Source organism: Ctenopharyngodon idella, chromosome 10 (genome assembly GCF_019924925.1).
Source record: "Ctenopharyngodon idella isolate HZGC_01 chromosome 10, HZGC01, whole genome shotgun sequence".
Classification (NCBI taxonomy): domain Eukaryota; kingdom Metazoa; phylum Chordata; class Actinopteri; order Cypriniformes; family Xenocyprididae; genus Ctenopharyngodon; species Ctenopharyngodon idella.
Genome location: NC_067229.1, coordinates 44,575,136 through 44,589,940, shown reverse-complemented (window position 1 = coordinate 44,589,940; position 14,805 = coordinate 44,575,136). Strand labels below are relative to the sequence as shown.

The window sequence follows — 14,805 nt, the reverse complement described above, 5'->3', positions numbered from 1 at the left end:
CCAGTAGATGGCGATGTCCCTTTGTAAAGAAACACTACGTGCCTATAGATTGAACACTTAATACACATGCGTATGATGTCACCGTTTTCACAAATTCGCCTTTTTGTAGTTTACAAAATTTTTTTCAAAAACTTCAGAAACCCGTTTTTAAAAGTTTGCATTTTCAGGCCGCCAAAACGCTGTTGTCATGTAAATGAATGGCCAAAACGCATAAAAAGCAGTGTTGTGTAAACGACCCCCAACATTAACAAAGGTTAGTAAATGCTGTAAGTATATGGGGACGTTTATACGACACCGTTTTCAAATAAAAACGGAAAACTTTTTATGCGTTTTGACCATTCGTTTACACGACAACGCGTTTTGTGGGTCTGAAAACAGGTTTCAAAGTGCAAGTTTTTGAAAACGATACCGTTATCGTCTCCATGTAAACTACAAAAACACGAATTTGTGACATCATGTGTATGCGTATTATGTGTTCAGTCTACAGGCGCATAGTGTTTCTTTACAAAGTGATATCGCCACCTACTGGCCTGGCATGAATAATACAGCATTTTCGCGGATCCGTGTGAACGTGGATTGTTTTGACAATGTTGTTGTCTGTACGTGAAAAACGCAAAAGATAAACTTTTCCAATTTTAGTACACTGTTGTCATGTAAATGTCCCCTAAATTGCTTATAGTAGTTCATGTTAAAGGTGCAGTGTGTAAATTTTAGCGGCATCTAGTGGTGAGGTTGCGAATTGCAATATAGAGAAGCTATGGTGGCCAACACAGGACAAATATGTTGTCGTCTGAGACAGCAGAGAGTAACTAGTCAAGCAAACGTGCTCTGAAGAGCAGCTTGTCCATTTAGGGCTACTGTAGAAACATGCCGGCGCAAAATGCCGACTTAACATGTAAGGGGACCAGCAGTGTATGTAGATAGAAATGTCTCATTCTAAGGTAATAAAAACACAACGGTTCATTATGTAACATCTTTATACACCACTGAAAACATAGTTATGTTTATTATATTGCAATTCTGTCAATAGATCCACCTAAATATTACACATTGCACCTTTAACTACTGCATTAACTAATGGTAACAATTGAGACCTTATTGTAAAGTGTTACCAAAATAATAATTTATGTCTGGTTTTTTTTTCAGGTTGCTTGAGGTTATTCAGGAGCTGGTATATTAAATTCTGGAGTTCTGCCAGTCATTCAACTGTTTAACACGCACCTGTTCACTGTGCTCGTTTTGATTAACCCCTGTCGTTTTTTTTATTTGCTTTCAAATCTATTCAAATTTTTTGGTTGGATGCAAAGATGGGGCTGAAGATGTGTTATTTATCCTTGGTCAACAGAGAGGAAATCTGAGCGTGAAATTCCCATGTCGCTGCTAACCACAAAGTCAACATGTCAATAATTCATTGCTCATATGATTTAATATATCAGCATTTGAATTATTCATTCTCTTGGTTTCTCTCTCTCTCTCTACCTGACGATCTACATCTGACTCTCCCAGTACTTTCATATTCATTTCAATCGGATTGCCGCTGAATGATTTATGGGTGGCTGACTTGGCCATGCACTACATGTAAAAGGCCATCCGTGTTGATGGAAAAAACAAACATGGACACAGTCCGGAGTATTTGAGCTGCTCTCACCGGCGGCCCCTGAAGAGGAGCTCGGGAGCCAATGAACACTCTGGATGCACAGGAGGATATAAAAAACACACAAGAGATTCAAAATTTCATACAAGGCTAAATAGGGTTAAATCAGAGACAAACATGCAAAGATTGTGGATTGCATGCTTGCATGTTCAGATAAAGCGAGGTTTAGCTCACAATATAGTCTTAAACCACCTGTGGGAGACAAAACCCATGGACCAACCAAAGGGGGGGGGGGGGGTTTGCTTCCCCCATGCTTGGGATAGCTGACCTGAACACACATGGTTATAAGAGAAAGACTGAGACCTTGCCCCTTCAAAACTGGATTAAAAGTGAATGTTAAATAAGGACATAATATGAACTTCTGTAAACCAACTCCTTTAAGTTTGACAGTCACTGAAGCATGTGCCGCTAAACAAAGTGGCTCGACCAGTTGCAAATCAGATCAAGCATTGTAAAACAGTATGTTTCTATATAAAGTTTTGTTGTGTATTTTCATCAACCACCTCCTCCCCTATTTATCTGCCAACATGGAAAATGTCCTGTATTGTAGCCTATACCCGCACAAAACAAGACGTGGGCTGAAGTGGCCTTTGAGTTCCTGCAACATCTGAACAGACTGCATCTAAGATCATCTCTTGATTAGAAATGTTATGAAATAATCTACATTTCAACAGTTGAAATATGATAATGATTAATGCGTCTTTCAATTGATACATGAGAGATCAGATTGATTTGTGTGTATACTCTAAAAAAATGCATTTTTTGGCATATATAGTTGAAAAAAGTACATTTGTTTTATATATTATGTCATATTACTATTAGAAAGATAGACACGGATGGATGGATGGATGGATGGATGACTAAAAAAATGCTGAGTTAAAAACATCCCAAGTTGGGTTGAAAATGGACAAACCCTGCGGTTGGGTTAAATGTTTGCCCAACATGCTGGGTAGTTTTATTTAACACAACTATTGATTAAAATGTACTATAAGGTTGGATTAAAATAAACCCAAAATGAGTTGGAAAATAAAAATCAGGCACATAATTACTAGAGGCAACAATAATAATCAAAAGTTGAACATTTATTAAAGGGTTAGTTCACCCAAAAATGAAAATAATGTCATTTATTACTCACCCTCATTCCATTCCACACCCGTAAGATCTTCATTAATCTTCGGAACACAAATTGAGATATTTTTGTTGGAATCCGATGGCTCAGTGAGGCCTACATAGCCAGCACTGACATTTCCTCTCTCAAGATCCTTAAATGTTCTAAAAGCATATTTAAATCAGTTCATGTGAGTACAGTGGTTCAATATTAATATTATAAAGCGACGAGAATATTTTTGGTGCGCCAAAAAAACAAAATAACGACTTACATAGTGATGGCTGATTTCAAAACACTGCTTCATGAAGCTTCGGAGCGTTATGAATCAGCGTGTCGAATCAGCGGTTCGGAGCGCCGAAGTCACGTGATTTCAGCAGTTTGGCGGTTTGACACGCGATCCGAATAATGATTCGACACAAAAGATTCATAACGCTCCGAAGTTTCCTGAAGCAGTGTTTTGAAATCAGCCATCACTATACAAGTCGTTATTTTGTTTTTTTGGCGCACCAAAAATATTCTCGTCGCTTTATAATATTAATATTAAACCACTGTACTCACATGAAATGATTTAAATATGTTTTTAGTACATTAATGGATCTTGAGCGAGGAAATGTCATTGCTGTCTATGCAGGCCTCGCTGAGCCATCGGATTTCAACAAAAATATTTTAATTTGTGTTCCGAAGATGAACGAAGGTCTTACGGGTGTGGAACAACATGAGGGTAAGTAATAAATGACATTATTTTAATTTTTGGGTGAACTAACACTTTAATAAGCAATTTAATAAATGTTTATTGTTGATGTTTATTAGTATTCATTAAACTTATTAATAAATGTTAATTTCCTACATATTTTGGGGTTTTAAGCAAGCAATAAAGTCATTTTTAAACAATAATTGAGTTCAATAAAACTGCCCAGCACTTTGGGCAAACATTTAACCCACCCGCTTGCTGGGTTTGTCCATTTTCAACCCAACTTGGGTTGTTTTTAACCCAGCATTTTTTAGAGTATAGATAGATAGATATTATTACATAGAATTATTATTATTAGTAGTAGTAGGCTAGTAAGTGGTTGCTGTTGTTGTAATGAATCTTATTTGTTTCAATGCAGTAGGTCTTCTTCCAGAAGTGTCGACTGTCTCTTTAAGAGGGTTTGTCTTGTGAATAGAGTGTCGGTTTACATCTCAGACTCCTCCTCCTTCGTTCTGATGAGGGTGTTTCTTCCTTCTACCCCAGTCCACTTCTATCATCCAGGGATACAAATGTTTCTTGATCCACATTCGAGTCTGTCATCGGAGCTGAATTATATATATTAAACATACAGTCGGGAAGTTCGTGCGCCTTCAATCAAACCATGGGATTGACACACTGACACGGAGAGATTTGGAAGAGAAACTCTGAAGGAACTGGACTGGCTGAAACTTTGTATCCACACCTTTGTCTCGCGAAACTTTTCGTGCATGACTTTTCGTCCTGTGCAGGAGTATCCGAAGATTCCAGGCACGCGAATGGATATTAAATGATGGACTGTTTTCGGGGTTCATTTCAGTGTGGTTTAGTAGGAAGAAAACCCCAATCCACAACCCACAGGCTTCTGATCTGATCATGGGAAAACTGGGAATGTCTTGTTTTTTCTAGCCTCGGCACATTCGCGCTTCTAAGATTTGGGGTTAGTTCGGATTACAGGTCCTGCTAAGAGAAGAAAGTTTCGTTTTAATCAGACTTTTGGGTTTTTAAGTGCCAACATGCCTCAATTAAACGGAGGAGGAGGTGATGACCTGGGAGCAAACGATGAACTTATTTCCTTCAAAGATGAGGGTGAACAAGAGGAGAAAATATCAGAGAATGTGTCGTCGGAGAGAGATCTGGACGAGGTGAAATCGTCTCTAGTGAACGAGTCCGAGAACAACAGCAGCTCATCAGACTCCGAAGTAAGCAAAACAGTTCTGTACTATAATTTCAGTGCACTCTGCATCTAATACATGCATGTACGTGTTAATTGGTAGTGCTAAAACTAATAAATCGATGCTTTATTTCCCAAATGCAAGCAAACAGACAGGCGTCCTCGACCCAGACCAGAACTAGAAAGTTATGAGAAACAGAGAGAACACTTTGCGGAAGGTAAAAACAGTTCGAGACGTATTCCTTGTGTTTTGTGTGAGTGATTTATGCACGGTAATAACCATTTAAATTCGTTTGCTGTCGCCCCTAAAGCTTTGAGACGACAACAAGATGGAGGATTTTTCAAGGGACCCCCTTATGCTGGTTATCCATTTCTTATGATCCCAGATATTACGAATCCATACCTCTCCAACGGATCGCTATCTCCCAGCACACGAACGGTACGTGCCATATCACTTTAAACGCAACTATCACCTTCATGACGTCATGCTGCACTATGTATTTTTTTTTCAGTTGCAAAACGCGCGTTATAAAGTCGCCTTTCAGTGCGCCATATTCGCTTCAAGAAACCCCAGCAGTTCCTTTGTTTTTTGCTTTTAGAATCCCTTTTAAGACTCCCCAACTAGTAAATACCCAAGCAAGCTTCGCGTTTCAAAAGTTTACCATAGTTTCCCCTCTGTTACCACTTGTTGAGTCTGGAGCATGCATGAATTAGGAGGCCATTCTGGTGCATTGCACAATAAGTCATTTACTTGGGCTCACCCGAGCACAAAAGAAGCCTTTATTTGCCGCCTCCAATGGCACGAAGATGGACTTTTCGCAGTGAGATGTCTGCACAATTAATTTTGTATTATCATAACAGGCGACAAACTGGAGGCAAGCCCAGGCAGATAGGATTCATCCAGCTTTTGGTGTCAGGAATGTGTCTTTACTCCCTTTGTTGTTGTGTGATAGGATGTTGCCGGGTTTGAGAGTTAAATTTACGACTGGGCGCATAGATATTGAAGGAGGGAAGATTTTCATTGCATGTTATTATGGCTTATGTCATACAGACCTTTGAGTTCATTTGAGCCATATCAAGATTTTTTTAGATAACCGGCATAGAAGTACTTCCCCATCAGTGAAACTGTCTTTCAATTAGAGGGCAGTTAGGCGACTATTGTTATCGTTAGTTACCGCTTGACGGCCCTGTCGGAGGTCTCTACTGGATGCCCATTATCTTAATGACATCTTCACCTAGGGGGGCGGTTTGGCTACCTGAGCAGCAAGCCCCCACCGAGGTGTTTGAATCACAGGCAAATTGCTGCATATGTTTGCCTTCCTCCATTTAGCTCCATTGAAGGATATCTTGCAGTGTTTGCCTGTTGCTCACTAAAGCAGCCCATGTCAATGTATAAGTGATGAGGCATGCGAACGTAGGCTAACATGTCATTGTGGAAAAATTTCAGCGAGCCTGTGGCGATAAACATTCGTTCATTGTGCTGCTAACTCCTGAGAATGCTTGAATCTGTTGGTCATGCACTTGGATATTAGATGTGGCATTAGGTTTGCTTGTTTGCAGCACAATGGTTTTTTCAACTCGTCAAATAGCATTATAGCCAGAGAATGGTTGCTGTCGCATGAGTGGTTTGACTAAGGAAAACAGGTTACCTTTAACAGCTGTAACAAAGAGCGACTGTGATTCTAGTAGATAAGATGGATAATAACATCTGACTTCTGGCCTGCTCGTGTGTGTTTATATGTGTGTGAGCCCGAAGGCAACAGATTCAGCCATTTCTTCCTCAGTGTACAATAGCAAGGTTGTGTATAGTTTTGGAGTACAAAAGTTAGTGAAGCGCCACTGAGTCTATGAGGGGAAAAAAAACATGTAATGTTACTGAACCGAAGCTGAAAATTGTTTACAGTAACTGTTGGCACTGGATTTCGAACGTAAACACAACCTGCTATGCGAAGATTTTTCGAGGGAACTTTATTTTCTCTCAGCGTTTTTGTTTTAGTTTGTACGATGGAAAAACACTAAAAGGATTTCTTGTAGAGGAGTTAGTTTCTCTCTTCTAGTTATAAAGGACCTTTATATACTTCTTCTTAACTGAGTTAGTAGGCTTTAACAAGGTTTACTTTGACCCCAGGTTGAAGTTGCTTAAGGTTTTATCTTCCACAATGTCCTTGTTTCATAAATGCTAATTCAGCACTTTTGTAGTTTTCAAAATCCCCATCAGTTTAACAGCATTGCTCTTTGTTTGCTAATTATCACTTCCTTATTTAATAATGTTTCTTAATTGATTTAATTATATTCTAGTGAGTGTAAACGGCAGGGTAAAAGTCCAGTGCTCTTGTGAGCAGATTAGTCAGTAAATTGTTGTTAGCGCTGTGAAGCTAATCTTGTTTGATTCTGTTATGACTGTAGTGTTTTGTTTGTTAATTTGGTGTGCTAAAGTTTGTTAGATGCTAACACATTTTATGATAGCTTAAATAAATACTCCCAGTGTAGCATAGCACAGTAGCATGTGAAGCTGACTTTGCAAAACTAGCTTGACAGGGTTTTAAGGTTTCTTTACACCAAGAATGATAATGATAACTATATTAGCATCAACACCAAGGCATGATATCATTCTGTTTATTATAAAGCCCTGGGTATACTTTGTTTTTTTTTTTCAAGCACAGCCTTGCAAAGCATACTTCATTTGACTCGTATGCGTTCGACGCATACGCAGTTTTGAGCAATCTCTCGCCACGAGTTACAACCCATGTAAATATATTTGTATTCTTCAATGCTAAAGTTGTACAAATGAGGGTACTTTCTAACCTCTTTGCACAATCTGTCATCTATGTAGGCCTCCATCTTCGCTGTAGCTTGCATGCGTTCCGGTCTGTTCTGTTTACTCAGGTTTTCTTCGACTACCTTGTGAATCGACGCCCCCAGGGCATGGTTGCCACCTTGTGGACAAACGAATTACTGCCAAAAAAATGAAATGCGATTTTTGCGGTTAAAAAAATTCGGTGGTGTGTGTACAGTACGCGTGTACTCTTCTGACGAAATTTGCATCACGTGCACTGTACGCTGACCCTCGCGTATGTGAGAAAGTGAAGTATACTTTGGGCTTAAGTGTACACTGCAGTTTTGTCGGACGGATTCTGATTGGCTCTCAATGTTTTAGTGTTCATCAGCTGGAAAAAAATCATTGTGAAAGTGATTCCAGCGATATTGTTCCTCTATGCTGATATTGTTATAGTTGTGGTGTGGACTCTGCTATTCTCAAAGAATTAGAATGATTATTAAAACTTCATAGTTATCGTTATGATTATAAGTGCCTCAAACAACAACAATAGAGAAAAGAGGCGAGCAAATGAACAATTTTAAAGCAAAAACATTGTTTTGGAAGCACTTCCCACTTGTGTATCCACTTCTGTAGAGGGTCGAGCCACACTAACCCATGATATTAATTAAACTAAAGTGCACTTATTGCACAAAGTAGTATTAGGAAGTAAGTGACAAGCCCTTGATCGCATAACTGCACTGTCAGAGCATGTCAGCCCTTTTTGACTGGCATCCATCTTTCTTAAACTCTCTCCTCTACAATGGTATTTTAAGACCTAGAAGACAATATAAAGTAAACAGAGGAATTGTCCTGCGTACAAGAGGGCCTCATTTTACATAAACAAACAGTGCTCAGGAGAGCGGCCCTGTCAACAGCCCAAGCCTTTTCCACACACTCAGCACTCAGAGACGGGGTGGGGGAAGATGGCGAGAGAGAAACCAGGCACCCCCCTCCAGCCCGTCCCACCTCCTCGTCTTCAGCTACAGAGGGGACATTGTCCAGGCCTTTAAGTTAAGACAGCATTCCTGTAGAGCAAGACGGTTCAGGAAACCTGAAAACCGGTGTACGAATGTTTGCACAAATGACCGAATAAACACAGATTTACAATTTTATCCCAAGTTAATGCGTTGTAGGGTAGGATGTTTTTTTTCTCCTGTAAGGATAAACTAAACAAATCCAAATTAATTTAGAAATATTTCTGCCTTTTGCTGTTTAGAAGAAGTGTGCACTATGAATGCTGTGTCTTGTTAGGAGGCCCAGGAGTTACATGAGACATAAACCAATTCTCCTTTTCCCCCTTTTTAATGTTACTGCTTTTTTAAGAGGCGACCATTTAAAAACGTTCCTGCCGTTGGCCGCGTTCCACCGAAGACCCTCTCTGGTAACTTGATTATTGACTGAGATTAAAACCAGAAAGTTCCTTAAAGAAAGAAATTTCAAGCCAAACATTATTTTCCTCCTCTGGTTTTCCACACAAGCTTGGCGTCGCTCTAGACGTCGGATTTTTTTTAGTACCATGCAAAATAAAGATCTAATTTACAAACGTTCCTCCTGAAAGGAGAGTGGTTTATGAATCTGTATGTGAGGGCAAACCACAGGGGCTGAAGAAATGCTACAGGAAGTAGATAAAGGAATGCAGGGAGCTGTTCCCAAGGCCGGAGTCGTAACGCAGATCTCTTTCCTGTTGATCATATCACGTCCTGCACTGGCCAAAAGGAATCATTCTGAAATTTGCTGCATTTTTGTGATGGCTTTATCTCTTTGGCCAATTATCTTCGTATGGCTCGGTGTTTACACTATACTGCGTAGATAAGTGCCGTCATTACACTGTTGTTTTAATCTGTTTGTGTTTTTGTTGTGATGAAGCAGAACTGTAGCTCCATCTAATGCATCTGTGATTTATTATTATTATTATTATTTTAACTCTTTACCAAAAATTTGCCTGTTACTCATATACAGTCCTGGAAAAAGCACATTTTATGAATAAATTATATAATTTTATAAGATATTATTAATAAAAATATATTTAGTTGTTGCATAATTGAAACTGTTTATACTAATTTTTCACTATTTCTTTTTATGCAGAGAAAACTATACGTAAGCCATTTGTAAGTTAGTGAAAAGTGCAAACACTGTGGCGCTATCAAAAACATTGACTATTTGTTAAACATTTCTACCTGCCCGGCATAGCAACATTGTTTCAGCCAATGGCGTGAGTTTGGGGCGGGGCTATTTGTTTGAATGACTAATGGTGGCCTGGAGTAGTGAGAAATCATACACTTCACCTTTTAGAAGCTGATTTTTCTTTTTATTTGTCTCAAAAAAGGAAGTATTACTGTACAACTCAGAATAGTAGGCTTTATTTATTCATTCATACCTTGAAAGACATTAATTTGATAAATAAATAAGCCTATTATTCTGAAAATCTTTTTTTAATACAATATGTTTGTAACTTTCACCTCGATATTCAGGTGTGTGTTTACTTTTCTTCATTGTAAAGAAAAGCCATCACATTCATTTGTCCTTGTGGGACTTTTAACTATTCTGGAAACTGTGGGCCGTGAATCAAAATGATTACCAGTGTCCGGGAATCTAAAATGAATGCAGTTAGTATGATCTTTTATGGACGTGCTCCATTTGGAGCAATATAACAGCATTTTTTTTTCTCAATGCAGAATGTATCGGAGCCTCGCTGGAGTTTCTGTGTTGGTTTAGTGAGTGTGTGTGAGCTGCTGACGTCATTCTCCATTGATAAGATTGTGCTGGCAGTGGTCAGCACTCATCAAAACCCACTTCATGTTCGGTTGCATGTCCTGCAGTGAATTTTGGCCCCCCCACCTCCCTTTCAGTTGCAAAAAACAGCAAGCTCTCACTCAGAGCTGCGTACTGACTTCACGCATCACTCCATGCTAATAAAACTTGATTGTGCCGGGGATAAAGTTTAAGGGGGTGGGGGGGCTTCAGGCTTCATCAGTCTGGTATTTTTAACAGCTGTTTTCAGTTATTACCTCGCAGTCAGAGCTTCCTGGGGCCTCGGGAGGGGGAGGGAGCGGGGTGCAGGGGGGTAGTTAGGGGTAAAGCATTATGGGAAAAAAACGAAGCAAGCTGTGGGGATGAGGGTGCCAGGTGGGTGAGAAAGTGGGCATGGGGCCAGGAAGCTTGTACATGTATGTGTAAGTGTGTGTGTGCGTCCTGTTGGCTTGGTTGGAGCACGTGAACTCTGCGATAACTTATCTCATCGCAGCCCTCTACGGTCTCACATGGCCTTGTTGTGCCCGCTGCTTCATGCCAGGCTGAAAAGGCCTAGGGGAGATCTGATATCAACAGCATCAGGATTTTCTTGTAGGGTGAGGTGTGCTTCAAGATAATTCCTTGTGTGATCAGTTGCTTGTGATATGGTTATTGTGCTGTGCTTTTAATTACTGCTGTCTTTTTCCCCCTAATGTTAACTTTAGTACAAAGAATGCATGTCGTCTGACATACAAAACCTGATAAATAAGCTGATTGGCTGATAAGGAGTTTTTAAGGGCCAATTCCAACATTGTCATGCTTTGTGAAATTCAGCTTGCGTAGCTAGAAGCATCTGCATTCACAATCACATCATTATCTCCATTTAGAGTATGTTTCGGGCCTCATTCTATGCAATATTTATAATGCATAAAATTCCAGGGATACACAATATAATTTTGGTATTATATTGTCTGTCTATTATATTGTCTATCCAAAAAAAAAAAAAAAAAAAATTTATATATATATATAATCAGACACATATTAGACATATTAGACGTATTAGACATATTGTAGACATATTGCATAGAATATGTATATTTATGTTTATATATATATATATATATATATATATATATATATATATATATATATATATATATATATAATATATATTATATATACATTTTCTTTTTTTTTTTGGAATTTATCAGCTGATAGTGGCGACACATCAACCATTTATCCTATTTTTACATTTCGATAACCATTGCATCTAATACTCAATTAAAATTTAATAACAGTTTTAAGTGTAATCTTAAACAAATCTCAAAATTAATTTCCATTTTAATACTGTCCATAATAATATTGTGATTTGTAAACTCAATAGAATTTAAATATTGATTTTAGTTTATTTAGTAACACCAGAAAACTTTATTATGTTAAGATGTCTTATATAGTTTTGTAAATTGTATATCTTGTATTATTTACCTTATTGCTGACATGGCGTTAAAAGCCAATAAACAAACAAACAATTTAATTTAATCTATTTATACAAAATAGAATATGATTTTAATATCGGACATGTATTTTTTTTTATAGGCCATAATATGTAAATAAATAATTATTGTGTTATTAATTAGTATTAGTATTATTATTCGAAATTGTTAAAATATGAATTTACTAGTATCGACTCCCTCCAAAAATGTTTTTAACCTCAGTATCTTCAAAACAACAATTAAGCTGACAAATAATTGTCCAAACATTGAAGGGCGTTGCTAGCATTAGCAATGAGTGTACGTATTATTGTAATAGTGTCAGCCGTAAGCTTCGCCCATATTGAGCGCCTTTCCTTGTCTTAAGGAGTCATCGGTGGAGAAGCTCTTTGTGGGCATGGGCTTGGGGGTGGGCAGGCAGCCCCGATTCTCGTGTGAAATGAGGGATGTTCTATAGTGACTCTTGGCCGAGGCGGCAGGGAGTGTATGGGAGCTTTTATGAATAGGGGCCTTTCAGTCGTTCAGTATGGCTCTGAAAGGCTGAACAAAAGCCTAGAGGGTGGCGACTGAGAGCTACACGGTAGATCCACAAAACACTTCACTTTGCAGCGGCGTAGTCGTAATCCCTAAGACATCAGCCATTCCAAATGCACGCATTCAAGAAATGTCACGTAAACAAAGTGGACGGCTGACAAATCTTCGAGAAGTTTAACGCCATAATTGGCGTTCAATTGACTAGGCTTATGGTTGTCAAAATGCTGGATTTGTTGTCGGTCTGGGAGTCTTATTCAAACACTATGGCTGCTGATGTTTTGTGGGAAGTTGTTTCCCTGTACACTAGATTGAATTAGGTCGTTTTTCCATGCGTTTGACAGTGAGATACATCTCCACATTGTTTCAGTTAGGGGTGAGAGGTCAAAGTTCACAGCCTGTTGACGTGACTCACAGTTGAGTGGGCACCAAAGTTCCCAGATTCCAACAGGGGGGTCGTCGATGCGCTCCAGGGCTGGCAGCTTTCTCCCGCCTCCTTCCCTTCTAAACTCTCCATTCGGATTTGCTCGGAGCTGTCAGACAACATGTAGCGTAAAAAACAGCAGAGGCCTCACACACACCACACCCTGCCGCTCACTTCCTCTCAAAAATGATGGTCCGTGGCGTGATGATTAATTAGAAAAGAAGAACAAAACAAAACCTTGCTTCAGTTCTTTTGGCTCCAGACATTCATTGGCCCGCCACAGTCTGGGTCATTTAGATTGGTGGAGTGGAAGTGACATAACCGCTGGGACAAAAGAGCAGCCATGTGATTGGAGGAGAATGCGCATTGTGCACCGTTGGGGGGTCCGCCACAGACGCGGCGCATCTACAGCTCTCACCCTGACCACAAGGTTGAGAGCGGCTCCATTGTCACATGACATGTTCACACCGGACCACAAGCTTTTGTGTGTGTGCGTGTGTTTTGTTCGTACGTGAGAGTGTATGTCTTATCCAGCTGGGCCTTGTCGGTCAGGGCATGGGCCGCCCCTCCCCGCGCACAGCTGCAGTTTGGACCCAGAGGCGCAGTTGAGGGCTTGTGAAAACCCCCTGAGCCTTCCTCATTTCTCCAGATGAGTACCTCATTGTAATCGACTGAACAGGAGTGCACTGGTTTTTTTATGTTCTGGACTTTTTACTTTTTTGTTACTTATAAACTTGTCTAACAGTTACATCCTTTACCATTGTTGATGTTGTAGTCAACCAAAACTTGTGCACCATTTTAGGTTTCTTATAAACTTGCTGAAATGGTCACCTTTCCAAACATCCCTTAACTTTGCTGACATTTTTTGTCAACCAAAACAAGATTTTAGTTGTCTTAAGCTTAAAGAAAGTGATATCCATCTCAGTAGCTACATGTCCTAATGAGTTGTGTTTCACAACAAGTTAGGGATGTAACCATTTAAAAGGTTAGGGGGTGTAACTGTAGGTTTCCAACATTTTTTTCCCAACCCTTAACTTTTCCAATAGTTACATCCCCTAACTTTAAATTCTGTAGTCAACCAAAATTTTGAGTTTCTTATAGGCTTGTCGAAAGTAGTTATCTTTCCAACGATCACGTCCTCCACCTTTGTTGACATTGAAGTCAACCAATACTCCACTTATAAACTTCTTTGTTATAAACTTGTTGAAATTGGTGATGCAGCAATTGTAATAGTTACCAGGTGCTCCCAGTTTGGGTTGGGTAAAATGTTGGAAAAGTTAGGGGATGTGACTGTTAGAACTTTTCCAGCAGTTACGTTTTCTAACTTTGTTGACAACCAAAACTCATTAGGAGACGTAACCGTTGGAACGTTAATCACTTTTGACAAGTTTATAAGAAACCCAAAATGGAGAATGAGTTTTTGTTGACTACAGTGTCACCAGAGTTAGGGGATGTAACCGCTCAAAAGTTTATAGGATGAAACTGTGGAAAATGTTTCCAACAACATTTTCCAACCCTTCACTTTTCCAACAGTTACGTCTCCTAGCTTTGTTGATGCTGCAATCAACCAAAATTTGTACACCCTTTTAGGTTTCTTATTGATTTGTTGAAAGTGGTAACTTTTCTAACAGTTATGTCCTCTACTTTGGGTAATGTGAAATTAGTGATGTGGCAGTTGGAATGAACCAAGATTATCAAGTTTATAAGAAGCTGACAGGGCATTAGACCAGAGGAGGGGCCCAGACCAGCCACAGGGGGGCCCTTTTGGCCACCCGAAGGAACGTGAAATTAACCAAGGGGAACACCCCAGGAACGTGATTTCAACTGAGGCAGGCCTTGCCCATTCTGTGCCCAGGGCACAGCCTCGTCATAACCCATCCCTGGAAACAGAAGTATGGAGAATGAGTTTTGTTTGATGTAAAAAGTTGAAGAAGCTGGCGAACGTAACTCTGTTAACATTGTTGCATTGTCACCACTCCTCCATTTGGTGACATTCAGTTGCAGTATGACGTTCATGATCAATATTCATGTTTTTAATTGTGCGACCCAGGCGCCAGTTAGCACGTTGTTTAGGTTTTATACCGTTTGCCTGCGATTGTAAACAATTCCTAGCATCCCATCTCGCTCTCTCTGAAACACTCCCACAGTT

General features: G+C 39.5%; 1 protein-coding gene across 1 annotated transcript in view; it reads left to right on the top strand.

The window, feature by feature from the left end:
- The first annotated feature begins 3,957 nt into the window (after positions 1 to 3,957).
- tcf7l1a (transcription factor 7 like 1a) overlaps positions 3,958 to 14,805 on the top strand; it is a 29,483-nt gene continuing 18,635 nt past the window's right edge. Inside the window, exons 1-3 of the mRNA XM_051910781.1 lie at positions 3,958 to 4,691; positions 4,809 to 4,881; positions 4,975 to 5,102. Coding sequence (XP_051766741.1) covers positions 4,506 to 4,691; positions 4,809 to 4,881; positions 4,975 to 5,102 — 387 coding nt within the window. The 5' untranslated portion in view covers positions 3,958 to 4,505. The remainder of the gene's footprint in view (positions 4,692 to 4,808; positions 4,882 to 4,974; positions 5,103 to 14,805) is intronic.